The 16,554-nt window shown below is 41.0% G+C and overlaps 1 protein-coding gene across 1 annotated transcript in view; it reads left to right on the top strand.

The window, feature by feature from the left end:
* Positions 1–16,450, top strand: part of LOC116648355 (Krueppel-like factor 3) — a 178,346-nt gene extending 161,896 nt beyond the window's left edge. The window contains 2 exon segments of the mRNA XM_032430297.1: positions 15,849–15,935; positions 15,938–16,450. Coding sequence (XP_032286188.1) covers positions 15,849–15,935; positions 15,938–16,450 — 600 coding nt within the window.
* Positions 16,451–16,554: the final 104 nt, after the last annotated feature.

Raw genomic sequence — 16,554 nt, 5'->3', positions numbered from 1 at the left:
CACTTCCATTTACTTGAACCATGTTTTTGATGGAATTTCTGAAAGGAGAGATTTTGTGTATGTTTATTCCAATTCCTTTGAGCAGCTTGGAATAAACACATAGAATTTGGAATTGGAATAAACACACAGAATTTATAGCTGTGTATAAATTCTAACTTAAAATGGATGTCATTCGGTACCACAAAATATTATGTATTACCTTTCATTCATCGGTCAGCACACAGGGAAACATGCCACAAAAGTTCACCAGTAGGTTCTTCAGGGAGAAGTTGTGTGGCTCTCTGGCAACAGCTGACCCACCCTTCCAAATCAGCTGATGTTGGGATTCAGCATGCTCTGTTTTCCTAGCCAACATTTGGATGTTCATTAGTAGCTTACCAAATATTTACTAAATATAGTACTATGAATCAGGCACCACACTAGTCTCTGACAATAAAATGTGGAGGGAAGAGAGACAATGTCTGTCCTCCTGGAACCGATCGTTGGCAGGGAGGGCTGGTGCCAAGCAAGTAACTACACGCTCTGGCAGCGTTGTAGAGAGGAGAGGGAAGAGGAGCAAGAAGGGTGTGGGAGAGAACTTGAAAGTCGGTATTTTATTGGATCGCTCCTAGCATGAGCCAGCTAACCAGATATTAGCCTGATTCATTTCCCCAGAGGGTCTGTTTTACACTACACAAAAGTCACAAGGACGTTCCTAACTGACCTCAGATTTTTTTAATTAAAAAAAAGTTTCACTTGTTTATATGAAAAGCAACAGAGGAGGTTAAGAGAAAATAGAACAGCTCTCCAGGTGGGTCCCCGAGGTCATTTAACAACACACAGAGGGTCCTACTGGTGCTGTGTCTTCAAAGGGCTGCAGTGGGGATGTGGGCAATGCTGCAACTTCAATAATTACTCCATGGTAGGGGCGTCTGGGTGGCTCAGTCGTTAAGTGTCTGCCTCCGGCTCAGGTCTTGATCCCAGGGTCCTGGGATCGAGCCCCACATCGGGCTCCCTGCTCCGCGGGAAGCCTGCTTCTCCCTCTCCCACTCGCCCTGCTTGTGTTCCCTCTCTCGCTGTGTCTCTCTTTGTCAAATAAATAAATAAAATCTTTAAAATAAAAAAAAAAAAATAATTACTCCATGGTAGACTTGGATACAACAACCCACCAGTCCAAGACTTAAATATGTGGGTTTGGTGGTGATTTTTATCTTGAGAGGGGATATAAGAGTCCTAGGTCAGTGGATAGGTGAGGCAGAAATTTAATTTCATCACAAAGAGCCTTCCACCCATAAATAGGAGCTGTGATTTTTACGGATTCAATGTGCTAAACATAAAGTTTCAGCTAACATGTTCTGGGTACTTGCTACATGCCAATAATGTACTGTGCTTCCTACGTCCCAAACACATGTTTTAATCTGTTTGACTTTATGAAGGAGGTGCTATTTTTATCCCATTTTTCAGGTAAGGAGTTAAGACATGGAGAAAGGGAGTAACTTGCCCAAGCTCAGAGAACCACTGAGTGGGGAAGCCAGCAGCTTGAGGGGGTGGGCTCCCACTGCAGTGTACTTCCTGAGCCCAGGACCATGGCTACAATCTGTTCTAGGAGGTGGTGCTCATCTTCTCAGGGGATTAGCTCCTCTCATTAGAATAGATTCAGTAATCGAACCCACCAGCTGGATGGTATTAAATAAATATCAGATACAAAAACAATACAAAATAATAAGCAAAGATTCAGGGGTTCTGGGATCAAAGGGAAGCCGAGTTCTGATACAGTGAAAAGCTGTGGCTCAGTCTCCACCACAGAGCTGGTCTCTGCCAGGGCCTCCCACTGTAAAGGAGAAACACTCAGCCTCCATGTAACACCAGCCAGGGCTCCGCGTCTAGCTGTTGCTCTTTCCTCTTGGCCATGGCCACCCTTGGCAGAGGCACGAAGAGGTTCTTGCACTGTGTCTCCCCTCCACACATGCCCTCCAGATAAGTCACCATCACCCACTTTACCGCATGAGGTATCCATTGCCCCAAACCCATAACTGCACCATGGAGCAGCAAGAGAGCGTATCAACTCCAGCCTGATACTGATCGTAAGAAATCCTTCTAAAAATGGTTGATTGTTCTAGCAGCACTTCTCTGTGTTCTCCCACAGGTCACCAAACATTCTCATGGAAAAATAAACTGAAATCAACAAAAACAGCGGAGGACTGGAGGACCTGCCGGATGGCTCAGAATTCACTACTCCTATCCCCTTCCAGACATCCACCTGCCGTTCCATGGCCGCCAGGCCTTTCCAGCAAACTCACCACACCAGGGCTCCAGGTATCTGTACAGCTGAACCGAGACTCCTGCCCCCCCACACACACCGGGGCTGGGACCTTCGTCACACGGTATTTCCTTAGGAAGAAAAAGTGCTTTCCCATCTCCAGTGTGAGTCCACACAATTTTCTTTTACCCAGGATCAGAGCAAAGGTTCGGGACCCTTTATCTTTGCTTTACCTCTCTTTTTTTGTAGTGGAAATAAATCAGTTAAATAATAGCTAACTCATTAGTCGCTGGGAATTTAAAAAGTAAACTGCAAATAATATCACCTTGCCAAGCCTGAGAAATGTTTAAAGCTGTATTATTACAGCTATATGTTCATTCATTCGTTCATTCGTTTGTTTGTTCATTCAACAATTATCCCTCTTGAGGACTGACTGCATGTAAAAATACTACCATGTCCCAAGGGGAGAGAAAGAAGACAATCATCTAGATTATCCTTCCTACCCAACCCCGCCCCTGCGCCTCGTGCAAGATACAGACATGTGGACATAAGTACCCATAAATGCAAGGCACAGGATATGTTCTACAATAAAAGATGAAGATGTTATGGAAATAAAATGTGGGTGAATCGGGAGATCTTAGACACAAATGAAAACTGACTTAAATTAGTCAAAGAAGGAGAAGAAGGAGAAGGGGAGTAGGAAGAGGAGGAAGAAAAGGAGTATTTACTGGCTCTTTACCCATAAAGTTCAAATGCAGGGTTAGTTGCAAGCTAGGCTTCTTCCGGCTATTTAAACGTCTTCCCTAGTGGCTACTCTGAGCCGCCATGATCTTGTCTTACAGAAGCAACGTGGCTGTAAACGTTCCGCAGCTCACATATTCTTACCCCACAATCTAGAAAAGGAGAAGAAGATTCTGTTTCACGGACCCCCAGCAGGATCTCCTTCCATCCCCTGGACTGCCTTCTGTGCCCCATCCCAAACCAGTCATGTGGCAGGAGTCTGGGTATTCCAGTTGCTTTAAGCTGATCGGGATCCAGCCAAAACAACACGGCTGAGGACGCAGAGGTGGCTTCCCAAAGAAAATCAGGATTGTGTTATCCAAAGGAGGGAAAATGGATGCAGTCATAGCAGGAAACCATCCTGAGAGTGGCTGGGGAAAGGGAGAGGGTAAGATGATGGCTCCCTGGAGACCCTGCTCAACACCGGTCTTGACTGGAAGGTAAGAAGCATCTATGATTGAAGATAGGAAGCCGGTGCCTTCAATTCCTGCCACAGTGCACTCACCCTCCACTAACTTCTGCTGTGCTTGAAATGGCCACTGGCACTGTCTTTAGGAGCTCCAGAGCCTCCCCAGCTAACAGAGCATGGCCATAGCTCTCCTGGTCTTTGCTCAATGGTTGGATTATGGCCACAACAGAAGGGGTTCTCAAGGGACTCCTAGTAAGGTAACCATAGTTAGTAGCCTAACCCATCTCTGGAAATATGACTGGACATAATTATCTCCTCACGAAAAATCACTGGACCTAAGCACACAGGTACATGACTGTACATAAACCCACATTTAAGGAGAATTTACTGCAGGGAGAAGGTGGTCATTGCTTCACATACATTATATCTACCTGATCACCTCATATGCACAAAAAACTTATGAGTAGTATTTTTGTTCCCTTTTATAGATTAAAAAAAAAAGCTGAGGCTTAAAGTTACAGAGAGTATGCAGTGAAAACAGAATTTGAACTCAAGGATTTCTGACACCCAAACCTATGTTCTTAATGAACTCAAGGATTTCTGACACCCAAACCTGTGTTCTTAATCATACGGCTTGCGACCTTCATAAATGTGATGGGCTGGAAACTGTATCTAACTGATAAAATGAGATGCATTTGCTTTATGTTACACAGATTATGGAAGAGCGATACAAAATGCTTCAAGAGATTCTGTAGCTATTGTTTCCTGAGGATTTACATTTTCAGTCTGCTCAGTTTTCCACAGCAATGAGGAGAATTATAACATAAAAATATCTCAGACAGTGGTCATTAAAGAGATTATTTGTATTGTTCTTTGGAATGCTTTATGCTACTTTCCCCCTCACATACACACTCAATATGTCCTATTAACTGATCTAAAGATGTTTGGATTCATTAGCAATAGAATAAGTATCTATTTACTGAAAACACATTGATGAAATTTAGGGGTCACTGAATATCTTAAAATGTCTGGGAGATAAACATTTTCAACGAATAATGCAGTAATTTTAAGTAAGCCAAAATAGTCCAGCATGTTGCTATACTAGGAGCTGAGTCTGTCTGTCTAATCTAGTTACGGTTCTTTCTGCAAGTGAAACGGGGGGGGGGGGGGGGGCATCACATAATCCTGCCACACATCAGTTTCCTCTTTTGTATAATGAGAATAGTAGTCGTACCTCCTAATGGATGAAGTCCCATATGCTAGGTGCTCAGTCCTGTGTCTGGCACGTGATACCCTATGTAAGTTCACCAAAAAGAAGCAAAATTCTATGCATGTTTAGTATTTCTATAGGAATACTGACACCATTCTTTCTTTGACTACACACCTCCAAACCATGGTAACATTTTACTTGCTGGGACAAGGCACTTACCAATTCAATAATTTTACCCCAGTTGAACCTGTCAAACATTCTCTCTCTCTCTCTCTTTCTCTCCACACACACACACACACACACACACACACACACACACACACACACATATTTACCCTACTTAATGGTGTTTTAATTGCATTATATCCTTCTGATTTCATAAGGGAAAAAAGTCTTATGACCTCTCTCTACGCAAAAAATTTAAATAAATAAATAAATATTATGAACAGGTGAATGGACTCACCAGCAAACTGTCTTTGTACTTGGAAAACAAGCAAAGACATAGGCCAGGACATTTTGCATCCCAGGGGACATCTGGCAAGGATGGGAGACATGTTGAGTTGGCACAACTGTGTGCATATGCATGTAGGGTGGACAGGCTACATTGGCATCTAATACATAGAGGCCAGGGATGTGTGAACCATCCTATTGTGCACAGGACAGCTTCCCATGGCAAAGAATTATCAGGTCCAAACATTAGTACTGACATTGAGAAACTCTGGTCTGGACATATTGCCATTGAGGTTAAAGACATATGTACGTGGAATATGTTAAAATTAAAATTACAAAAACTAAAGGCAGTCTTAGAACATCTGACTCTTGATCTCAGTGAGTACAAGCCCCACTTTGGGTGTGGAGCCTACTTAACAAAAAGAGAGCTAGAGAGCAAGAGATTGGCCAACCATCCCCCCTCCCCTTGCATAGCACAACCTTGGTTGTATTTAGTTGGAAATATGTAATTATATTAACCAGATTAAAATTTTTTTTCTACTCCCTTCCCACTTCTGAGGGATACACAATTCTATCTGAACCAGTTTAGTGGCCGGGGGCGGGGGGTGGTTGGGGGGAAACCAGACTCAGATCACTTAGGAAGTGTCACCTTTTGACGTGTTATTTTCACTTGCTAAGTGATGGCTTAATGGCCTTGGGTCAACTGCACCAAGAGTCTACCCTTTCCACTTGTGAAAATTCATATCTGGGAGCCTCATGAGGTCACACAGTGGGAAACCACGACCGGCTGGGACTTCATGCTGCACGCCAAGGCCTTTGGAGAATTTTGCACTTCCCCTGTGACCTCTTGTTTTAGATCCAGAATGGGTTTTGACAGTAGAAGAGGTTTTTATAAGCAACAGGGTTTTAATAAAACATACATTAAACACAAATGAAATCACCCCAGTTCTCAAACTGTTGTACAAGTTCTTATGTTTTGGGTATGGAATGAAAGCACACAAAATCAAACACATGTGATGGTTCTAGAATATGAAACTCCTCAGCAGAGTCTCACATTCACAGGGTTTCTGTTGCTATTTTGACTTTTCTGAAGAGTGTGACATCCTGCGTCTTGGTGGTGTGAAACTGAAACAAATTTACCGAGCACGCTCCAGTTGTAAGAATGTGCACTTTTGAATTCATCACAAACATGACTGAATTGCAAAAATGTCACAAAAATACATTAAAAATACAAAGAGCATTAAATGAAATACATATTGCTACATCAGCTTAGAAAAGTATTTATTCTCATAATTTTCTGTTTACTTTTTACAGAAATTTGAGAAATATCTTTAAAACTGTAAAACTGATGTGTTGAATGGGGGAGAGCTGTAGATTTTATAGTTTGTGATTTAGTCTGCATCGATGCCTGGGACTTTTTTTTTCCTCTCTCTCTCGTTTTCATTTAAGGTTCAAATAGCCCAAACATGTGCTTGCCTATACTTTTCTACCTGCCAGGTTTTCTCTTAGGTTCATAGTAAACAGGAGAGAATTTAGAGAAAAAGCACCTCCATTGAATATAATTTATTAAGAAGAAAGAAGCTTTTCTTTCTCTTACTTTAGATTTTCTTTCATTTGGAAGGCTTGCCTTTTGCAGCTTTTTCTTAGAATTGCAAAATTTTCCTCAAAATGTTTCAAACTTAAAAGGTGTTACTAGGGAAATAGCCAGAAGGTTTGAAAGCTTTTTTTCATCGCTTTTTCCCCTTATTTTGAAATGAATAAATATATAACACAAGCTGATTTTCATAAACATTTAATCCCACTTACATTTCTAGAGGTTTTTAAATAGAATTGTCATTTTTACATTAATTCTGAGCTGAAGGCAACCACAATAGGAAAACATGATTGAAATATGCACTTTCCCTTATTTCAGAAAGGAACTCCTGAAACATAGATTTAATTGTGTTAAAGAATTTTGGAGTTAAATGATTGTGGAGATGAATCAGTACAGAAACATAATAAGTCAAAATCCTAAAGTTAGTGATCACTGCCAGGAGGCCATTTATCCTTAAATACATTATTTAAAAGGTAATAGCAGGGTCTGGTCTTCCTCATTCAATAAAGATTTTACAACTGCCTAAAATATGCAAGTATATTAATGGGCAATGCCTTGTCATTTCTCAGTGAAATCAGTCTGTTATATCTAGAAAATCTGCCCTATGCAGATTGTACTTTGAATTCTGACAAATTCAAAGGAAGTATATCCAAACCCTCCTGAATATACTATATTTCAGGTGGGCGTGGCCTGTGAGTTTTGGTTGAAGAAGTTATTGGTTCTAATGTTCATATGAAAGAGAGAATGGTCAGGAATAACAGACATTAAGTGAATGAATGATTAAATAAATAAGCAGACTTGTTCTAGCAGCTATTAAAATATACCATGATGCTTGGTAACTAAGAAAATATTTATGCAGGCATAGAAAAACTAATCATTAAAAAAAATAAGAAACAGGACCTTTGTATTGGAAATATAGTTTGAGATAAAGGTGGCATTTCAAATGGGAGGGGTATTTGAAAGGCAGATTGGAAATACCTACCAAAATTTAAAACATGTATATACTTGGATGAAGTGAACATACCTTTAGAAAATTGTTCAAAAGAGGAGGGCGGAGCAAGATGGTGGAGGAGTAGGAGACCTGGATTTCGTCTGGTCTCAGGAATTCAGCTGGATAGGGATCAAACCATTCTGAACACCTACAAACTCAACAGGAGATCGAAGAAAAGAATAGCAACAACTCTCTGAACAGAAAAGCGACCACTTTCTGGAAGGTAGGACGTGTGGAGAAGTGAATCCGAGGCGATATTCGGGAGGATAGACGGCGGGGGAGGGGCCTCCGTCGGCCGCTTCTGGCAAGTGATAGAGCCACGGAGCACAAAATCGGAACTTTTAGAAGTCTGCTCCACTGAGGGAGGTCACTCTGGTGGCTAAGCAGGGGGTGGAACCCTCACGGGACAGTGTGGTCTCAGGACCCTTGGGGTCACAGAAAGACCGGGGGTGCCTGAGTGCGGCAGAGCTCCCAGGTATCGGAGCAGGGAAGCCGGCTGCAGAGATGGAGCCCAGGCGCGGGCTCTCAGCTCGGGGTTGCTATAAACCGTGATCCGCGGCACAGCCAGGCCACTACTCCTCCAGCAGGGACCCAACAAGCGGCAGATCCGGGGAGACTCACCTTCTTCCCCCGGGAGGAGAGGTGCGGGAGCGCACCGCGGGGATCTGCTGGGTTTGGAGACTCCACCCGGGGTCAGGTGCCAGAGATAGAAATGCGCGGTCACAGGCCGGGTGAGCACGGAGTGCGGCCAGAGACCGGGGAGACGGGAGTGACTGACTGCTTGTCCCTGGGGGCTCACTGAGGAGCGGGGCCCCAAGTTCTCGGCTCCTCCGGGCGGAGACTGGGAGGCCACCATTTTCACTCTCCGCCTCCAAAGCTGTACGGAAAGCTTGCAGGGAACAAAAGCTCCGGAGAGCAAACCCGAGCAGATTACTTGGCCCGGACCGGCAAGGGCGGGGCAATTCTGCCTCCGGCAAAGACATTTGGGAACCGCAGCAACAGGCCCCTCCCCCAGAAGATCAGCGAGAACAGCCAGCCAAGAACGGGTTTACCGATCAGTGAGAACGGCAGAACTCCAGCGCTAGGGGAATACTGCACATAGAATTCATGGCTTTTTTACCATGATTCTTTAGCCTTTCAAAGTAAATTATTTTTTTTAGCTGTCTTTTTTTCTTTTTTCTTTTTTCTTGTTTTTTTTTTGAATTTTTCTTTTTCCCTTTTTCAACCAACATCTTATCAATACCTTTTTTAAAAAAAACATTTTTATTTTTCATTTTTAGAGTCATATTCTATCCCTTCATAGTAGTTACCCGTATTTTTAGCATATATATATAAGTTGTTCCCTCTTTAAAATTTTGAGATAGTTTCTTCTAACAGATCAAAATATACTCTAAATCTCTAGTGTATGGTTTTTTCTACTCCCCTGCCTGATCACATTCTCTCCCTCTTTTCTTTTTTTTTTTTTTTAAATCCTCTTCTTTCTTTTTTCAAACAACTTATCAATTCCTTTTATAAAATTTTTTATAATTTCCATCTTTACAGCCATATTCCATCCCTTCATCATATCAACCCTTATTTTTGTACATATATAAGTTTTTCTTTCTTTAAAATTTTGGGAGGCACTTTCTTCTAACAGACCAAAATACACCCAAAATCTAGTGTGTAGCACTGATCTATGCACCAGCCTGATCATATTTGATCACATTCTGTTTTTGTTTTGTTTTGTTCTGTTTTTGTTTGTTTTTATCTTTATCTTTATCTTTTTTCTTTTTTTCTTTCTTTTTCTTTTTTCTCTCTTTCCCTTTCTTTTCCCACTGCTTCAGGTCTTTTCTGATTTGTTTAGAGTATATTTTCTGGGGAAGTTGTTACCCTGCTAGCATTTTGTTTTCTCATTAATCTATTCTCCTCTGCACAAAATGACAAGATGGAAAAAATCACCTCAACAAAAAGAACAAGAGGTAGTACCGACTGCCAGGGACCTACTCAATATGGACATTAGTACGATGTCAGATCTAGAGTTCAGAATCATCACTTTAAAGATACTAGCTGGGCTTGAAAAAAGCATGGAAGTTATTAGAGAAACCCTTTCTGGAGAAGTAAAAGAACTAAAATCTAACCAAGTCGAAATCAAAAAGGCTATTAATGAGGTGCAATCAAATATGGGGGCGCTAACTGCTAGGATAAATGAGGCAGAAGAAAGAATCAGTGAGATAGAAGACTAAATGATGGAAAATAAAGAAGCTGAGAAAAAGAGAGATAAACAACTACTGGATCACGAGGGCAGAATTCGAGAGATAAACGATACCATAAGACGAAACAACATTAGAATAATTGGGATCCCAGAAGAAGAAGAAAGAGAGAGAGGGGCAGAAGGTATAATGGAGCAAATTATAGCAGAGAACTTCCCTAATTTGGGGAAGGAAACAGGCATCAAAACCCAGGAAGCACAGAGAACCCCTCTCAAAATCAATAAAAATAGGTCAACACCTCGACATCTAATAGTAAAACTTACGAGTCTCAGAGACAAAGAGAAAATCCTGAAAGCAGCTCGGGAGAAGAGATCTGTAACCTACAATGGTAGAAACATTAGATTGGCAACAGACTTATCCACAGAGACCTGGCAGGCCAGAAAGGACTGGCAGGACATATTCAGAGCACTAAATGAGAAAAATATGCAGCCAAGAATACTATATCCAGCTAGGCTGTCATTGAAAATTGAAGGAGAGATAAAAAGCTTCCAGGACAAACAAAAACTAAAGGAATTTGCAAACACGAAACCAGCCCTACAAGAAATCTTGAAAGGGGTCCTCTAAGCAAAGAGAGAGCCTAAAAGCAACATAGACCAGAAAGGAACACAAACAATATACAGTAACAGTCACTTTACAGGCAATACAATGGCACTAAATTCCTATCTTTCAATAGTTACCCTGAATGGAAATGGGCTAAATGCCCCAATCAAAAGACAAAGCCTATCAGATTGGATTAAAAAACAAGACCCATCGATATGCTGTCTGCAAGAGACTCATTTTAGACCCAAAGACACCCCCAGATTTAGAGTGAGGGGGTGGAAAACCATTTACCATGCTAATGGACACCAAAAGAAAGCTGGGGTGGCAATCCTTATATCAGACAAATTAGATTTTAAACCAAAGACTGTAATAAGAGATGAGGAAGGACACTATATCCTACTTAAAGGGTCTATCCAACAAGAAGATCTAACAATTGTAAATATCTATGCCCCTAACATGGGAGCAGCCAATTATATAAGGCAATTAATAACAAAAGCAAAGAAACACATCAACAACAATACAATAATAGTGGGGGACTTTAACACCCCCCTCACTGAAATGGACAGATCATCTAAGCAAAAGATCAACAAGGAAATAAAGACTTTAAATGACACACTGGAACAAATGGACTTCACAGACATATTCAGAACATTCCATCCCAAAGCAACGGAATACACATTCTTCTCTAGTGCCCATGGAACATTTTCCAGAATAGATCACATCCTAGGTCATAAATCAGGTCTCAACCGATACCAAAAGATTGGGATCATTCCCTGCATATTTTCAGACCACAATGCTTTGAAACTAGAACTCAGTCACAAGAGGAAAGTCGGAATGAACTCAAATACATGGAGGCTAAAGAGCATCCTACTGAAGAATGAATGGGTCAACCAGGAAATTAAAGAAGAATTAAAAAAATTCATGGAAACCAATGAAAATGAAAACACAACTATTCAAAATCTTTGGGATGCAGCAAAGGCAGTCCTAAGAGGAAAGTATATAGCAATACAAGCCTTTCTCAAGAAACAAGAAAGGTCTCAAGTACACAACCTAACCCTACACCTAAAGGAGCTGGAGAAAGAACAGCAAATAAAGCCTAAACCCAGCAGGAGAAGAGAAATAATAAAGATCAGAGCAGAAATCAATGAAATAGAAACCAAAAGAACAGTAGAACAGATCAACGAAACTAGGAGCTGGTTCTTTGAAAGAATTAACAAGATTGATAAACCCCCTGGCCAGACTTATCAAAAAGAAAAGAGAAATGACCCAAATCAACAAAATCATGAATGAAAGAGGAGAGATCACAACCAACACCAAAGAAATACAAACAATTATAAGAACATATTATGAGCAACTCTATGCCAGCAAATTAGATAACCTGGAAGAAATGGATGCATTCCTAGAGATGTATCAACTACCAAAACTGAACCAGGAAGAAATAGAAAACCTGAACAGACCTATAACCACTAAGGAAATTGAAGCAGTCATCAAAAATCTCCCAAAAAACAAAAGCCCAGGGCCAGATGGCTTCCCAGGGGAATTCTACCAAACATTTCAAGAAGAATTAATACCTATTCTTCTGAAACTGTTCCAAAAAATAGAAATGGAAGGAAAACTTCCAAACTCATTTCATGAGGCCAGCATTACCTTGATCCCAAAACCAGACAAAGACCCCATCAAAAAGGAGAATTACAGACCAATATCCCTGATGAACATGGATGCAAAAATTCTCACCAAAATACTAGCCAATAGGATCCAACAGTACATTAAAAGGATTATTCACCACGACCAAGTCGGATTTATCCCTGGGCTGCAAGGTTGGTTCAACATCCGCAAATCAATCAACGTGATACAATACATTAACAAAAGAAAAAACAAGAATCACATGATCCTCTCAATAGATGCAGAAAAAGCATTTGACAAAGTACAGCATCCTTTCTTGATCAAAACTCTTCAGAGTATAGGGATAGAGGGTATATACCTCAATATCATAAAAGCCATCTATGAAAAACCTACAGCGAATATCATTCTCAATGGGGAAAAACTGAGAGCTTTCCCCCTAAGGTCAGGAACGTGGCAGGGACGTCCACTATCACCACTGCTATTCAACATAGTATTGGAAGTCCTAGCCACAGCAATCAGACAACAAAAAGAAATAAAAGGCATCCAAATCGGCAAAGAAGAAGTCAAGCTCTCACTCTCTGCAGATGATATGATACTTTATGTGGAAAATCCCAAAGACTCCACCCCAAAACTGCTAGAACTCATACAGGAATTCAGTCAAGTGGCAGGATATAAAATCAATGCACAGAAGTCAGTGGCATTCCTATACACCAACAACAAGTCAGAAGAAAGAGAAATTAAGGAGTCGATCCCATTTACAATTGCACCCAAAACCATAAGATACCTAGGAATAAATCTAACCAAAGAGGCAAAGGATCTGTACTCAGAAAACTATAAAATACTCATGAAAGAAATTGAGGAAGACACAAAGAAATGGAAAAACGTTCCATGCTCATGGATTGGAAGAACAAATATTGTGAAGATGTCAATCCTACCTAGAGCAATCTACACATTCAATGCAATCCCCATCAAAATACCATCCACTTTCTTCAAAGAAATGGAACAAATAATCCTAAAATTTGTATGGAACCAGAAAAGACCCCGCATAGCCAGAGGAATGTTGAAAAAGAAAAGCAAAGCTGGCGGCATCACAATTCCGGACTTCCAGCTCTACTACAAAGCTGTCATCATCAAGACAGTATGGTACTGGCACAAAAACAGACACATAGATCAATGGAACAGAATAGAGAGCCCAGAAATGGACCCTCAACTCTATGGTCAACTAATCTTTGACAAAGCAGGAAAGAATGTCCAATGGAAAAAAGACAGTCTCTTCAACAAATGGTGTTGGGAAAATTGGACAGCCACATGCAGAAGAATGAAACTGGACCATTTCCTTACACCACACACAAAAATAGACTCCAAATGGTTGAAAGACCTCAATGTGAGACAGGAGTCCATCAAAATCCTAGAGGAGAACACAGGCAGCAACCTCTTCGACCTCAGCCGCAGCAACTTCTTCCTAGAAACATTGCCAACGACAAGGGAAGCAAGGGCAAAAATGAACTATTGGGATTTCATCAAGATAAAAAGCTTTTGCACAGCAAAGGAAACAGTCAACAAAACCAAAAGACAACCGACAGAATGGGAGAAGATATTTGCAAATGACAGATCAGATAAAGGGCTAGTATCCGAAATCTATAAAGAACTCATCAAACTCAACACCAAAAGAACAAAGAATCCAATCAAGAAATGGGCAGAAGACATGAACAGACATTTTTCCAAAGAAGACATCCAAATGGCCAACAGACACATGAAAAAGTGCTCAACATCGCTTGGCATCAGGGAAATCCAAATCAAAACCTCAATGAGATACCACCTCACACCAGTCAGAATGGCTAAAATTAACAAGTCAGGAAATGACAGATGTTGGCGGGGATGCGGAGAAAGGGGAACCATCCTACACTGTTGGTGGGAATGCAAGCTGGTGCAGCCACTCTGGAAAACAGTATGGAGGTTCCTCAAAAAGTTGAAAATAGAGCTACCATATGATCCAGCAATTGCACTACTGGGTATTTACCCCAAAGATACAAAAGTAGGGACCCGAAAGGCTACGTGCACCCCGATGTTTATAGCAGCAATGTCCACAATAGCCAAACTGTGGAAAGAGCCAAGATGTCCAACGACAGATGAATGGATAAAGAAGATGTGGTATATATACACAATGGAATATTATGCAGCCACCAAAAGGAATGAGATCTTGCCATTTGCAACGACGTGGATGGAACTGGAGGGTATTATGCTGAGCGAAATAAGTCAAACAGAGAAAGACATGTATCATATGACCTCACTGATATGAGGAATTCTTAATCTCAGGAAACAAACTGAGGGTTGCTGGAGTGGGGGGTGGGGTGGGAGGGATAGGGTGACTGGGTGATGGACACTGGGGAGGGTATGTGCTCTGGTAAGCGCTGTGAGTTGTGCAAGACTGTTAAATCTCAGATCTGTACCTCTGAAACAAATAATGCAATATATGTTAAGAAAGTAAAAAAGAAGAAGAATGTAGCAGGAGGGGAAGAATGAAGGGGGGGAAATCGGAGGGGTAGACGAACCATGAGAGACGATGGACTCTGAAAAACAAACGGAGGGTTCTAGAGGGGAGGGGGGTGGGAGGATGGTTTAGCCTGGTGATGGGTATTGAGGAGGGCACGTTCTGCATGGAGCACTGGGTGTTATGCACAAACAATGAATCATGGAACACTATATCTAAAACTAATGATGTAATGTATGGGGATTAACCTAACTATAAAAAAAAAATTAAAAAAAAAAGAAAGAAAATAAAAATAAATACACAAAAAAAAAATTGTTCAAAAGAAATATACAAATGCAAAAAGAAAAGATATGCAAAATGAGAGTCACTGTTTCATTGTTTGCAATAGCAAAATATTAAAAATAGGCTACATACACACAGAGGTATTGTATACTGTAAGCATAACAGAATACTGTGAAAGAATTAAAATAACTTGTGTGGGCATATATGTATAAATATGGAATTCCCTCAGGAAATATGTAAATAAAAACAAATTACTAAATACAAAAAGAACGATGCCATTTATATAAACAACCAGAAAGCAATACACATGAATATTCATATGTACAAAGTACATAGACAGGAACTGGAAGAATGTATATCGCATTGTCTCCAGGGTTTCCCTATAGGAAGTAGAGGGAAGACTGAGCTAGGGCTGTTAGTGGAGACAGTCAGTGGAAGAAAAACAATGTATCTCCATATTGCTTGAATGTTCAAAGAGATCAGGAGAAAAAGTCTATACTTGTGCTCTCCCATGGGCAGGCACCAACCTCGTGGGGCTAGGGAGCCCATGAAAGTGGCTAGTAGGATTGAAGAAATCAATTTTTAATTTCATTTAATTTTTTTTTTTTTGTATTTCTAATACATTTACTTTGACATTCTTTTGAGAAATACATGGAGAAACCGACAATTGGTTATTTTAAGTTCACGTGTTCCCTTGTTCTTGTTACATTAAGTGTATCTGTAAGAAGGGTTTGCTTAGCATCCCCGGAAAAAAAAAAAAAAAGTGTTCACATTCTTTAGATCCGACCCGTGGTAAGGAGAGGAGGATTAAAGAACATCTACTACTGACCATATGGAAGTTTGAATGATACAAATTCAGAGATTCAGACCAGCCGAATCCAAATTAAAATGTACATGTAAAAAATGAGTTAGATCATGGGAAGGAGGATAGAGAGAGAGCCGGGAGAGTGGGGAGCCACGCTGAGTGGGGGACGGAGCCATTCAAACTAGCATGTGGCGTACACCAGACACCTCCAGCAGCCGCTCATGGTCTCCTTGTCGGAGGAGATGGAGAACTCAAATAGCAGCATGCAAGTATACCTGTAATTGAATCATATGAGAAGCCTATATTACAGAAAAAAATTAAAATAGAACCTGGGATTGAACCACAGAGGACAGATTATTATCCTGAAGAAATGTCACCCCCTTTAATGAACTCAGTGTCCCCCCCGCAAGCACTGTTGCAAGAGAATCACCCGTCAGTCATAGTGCAACCAGAAAAGAGACCTTTACCTGTGGAATCTCCAGACACCCAAAGGAAGCACAAGATCCACAGATGCGACTATGATGGATGCAACAAGGTGTACACTAAGAGCTCTCACTTGAAAGCGCACAGAAGAACACACACAGGAGAAAAACCCTACAAATGTACATGGGAAGGATGCACATGGAAATTTGCTCGGTCTGATGAACTGACAAGACATTTCCGAAAACATACTGGAATCAAATCTTTCCAGTGTCCAGACTGTGACCGCAGCTTCTCCTGCTCTGACCAACTTGCCCTCCATAGGAAACGCCACATGCTAATTTCATTTAATTTTAATTCACTTTAATGAGAACTCAAGCAGTCGCCTGTATTGGATAGTGCAGCTCTAGACCATCAGCTATATGACAAAGGAGTTATAAATATACTTCCACGTACCATAATGGTCATTAC

This window comes from Phoca vitulina, unplaced genomic scaffold (assembly GCF_004348235.1).
Source record: "Phoca vitulina isolate PV1807 unplaced genomic scaffold, GSC_HSeal_1.0 scaffold43, whole genome shotgun sequence".
NCBI lineage: Eukaryota > Metazoa > Chordata > Mammalia > Carnivora > Phocidae > Phoca > Phoca vitulina.
Note: the sequence above shows the minus strand (reverse complement) of the source record. Positions and strands in the feature narration are given on the sequence as shown.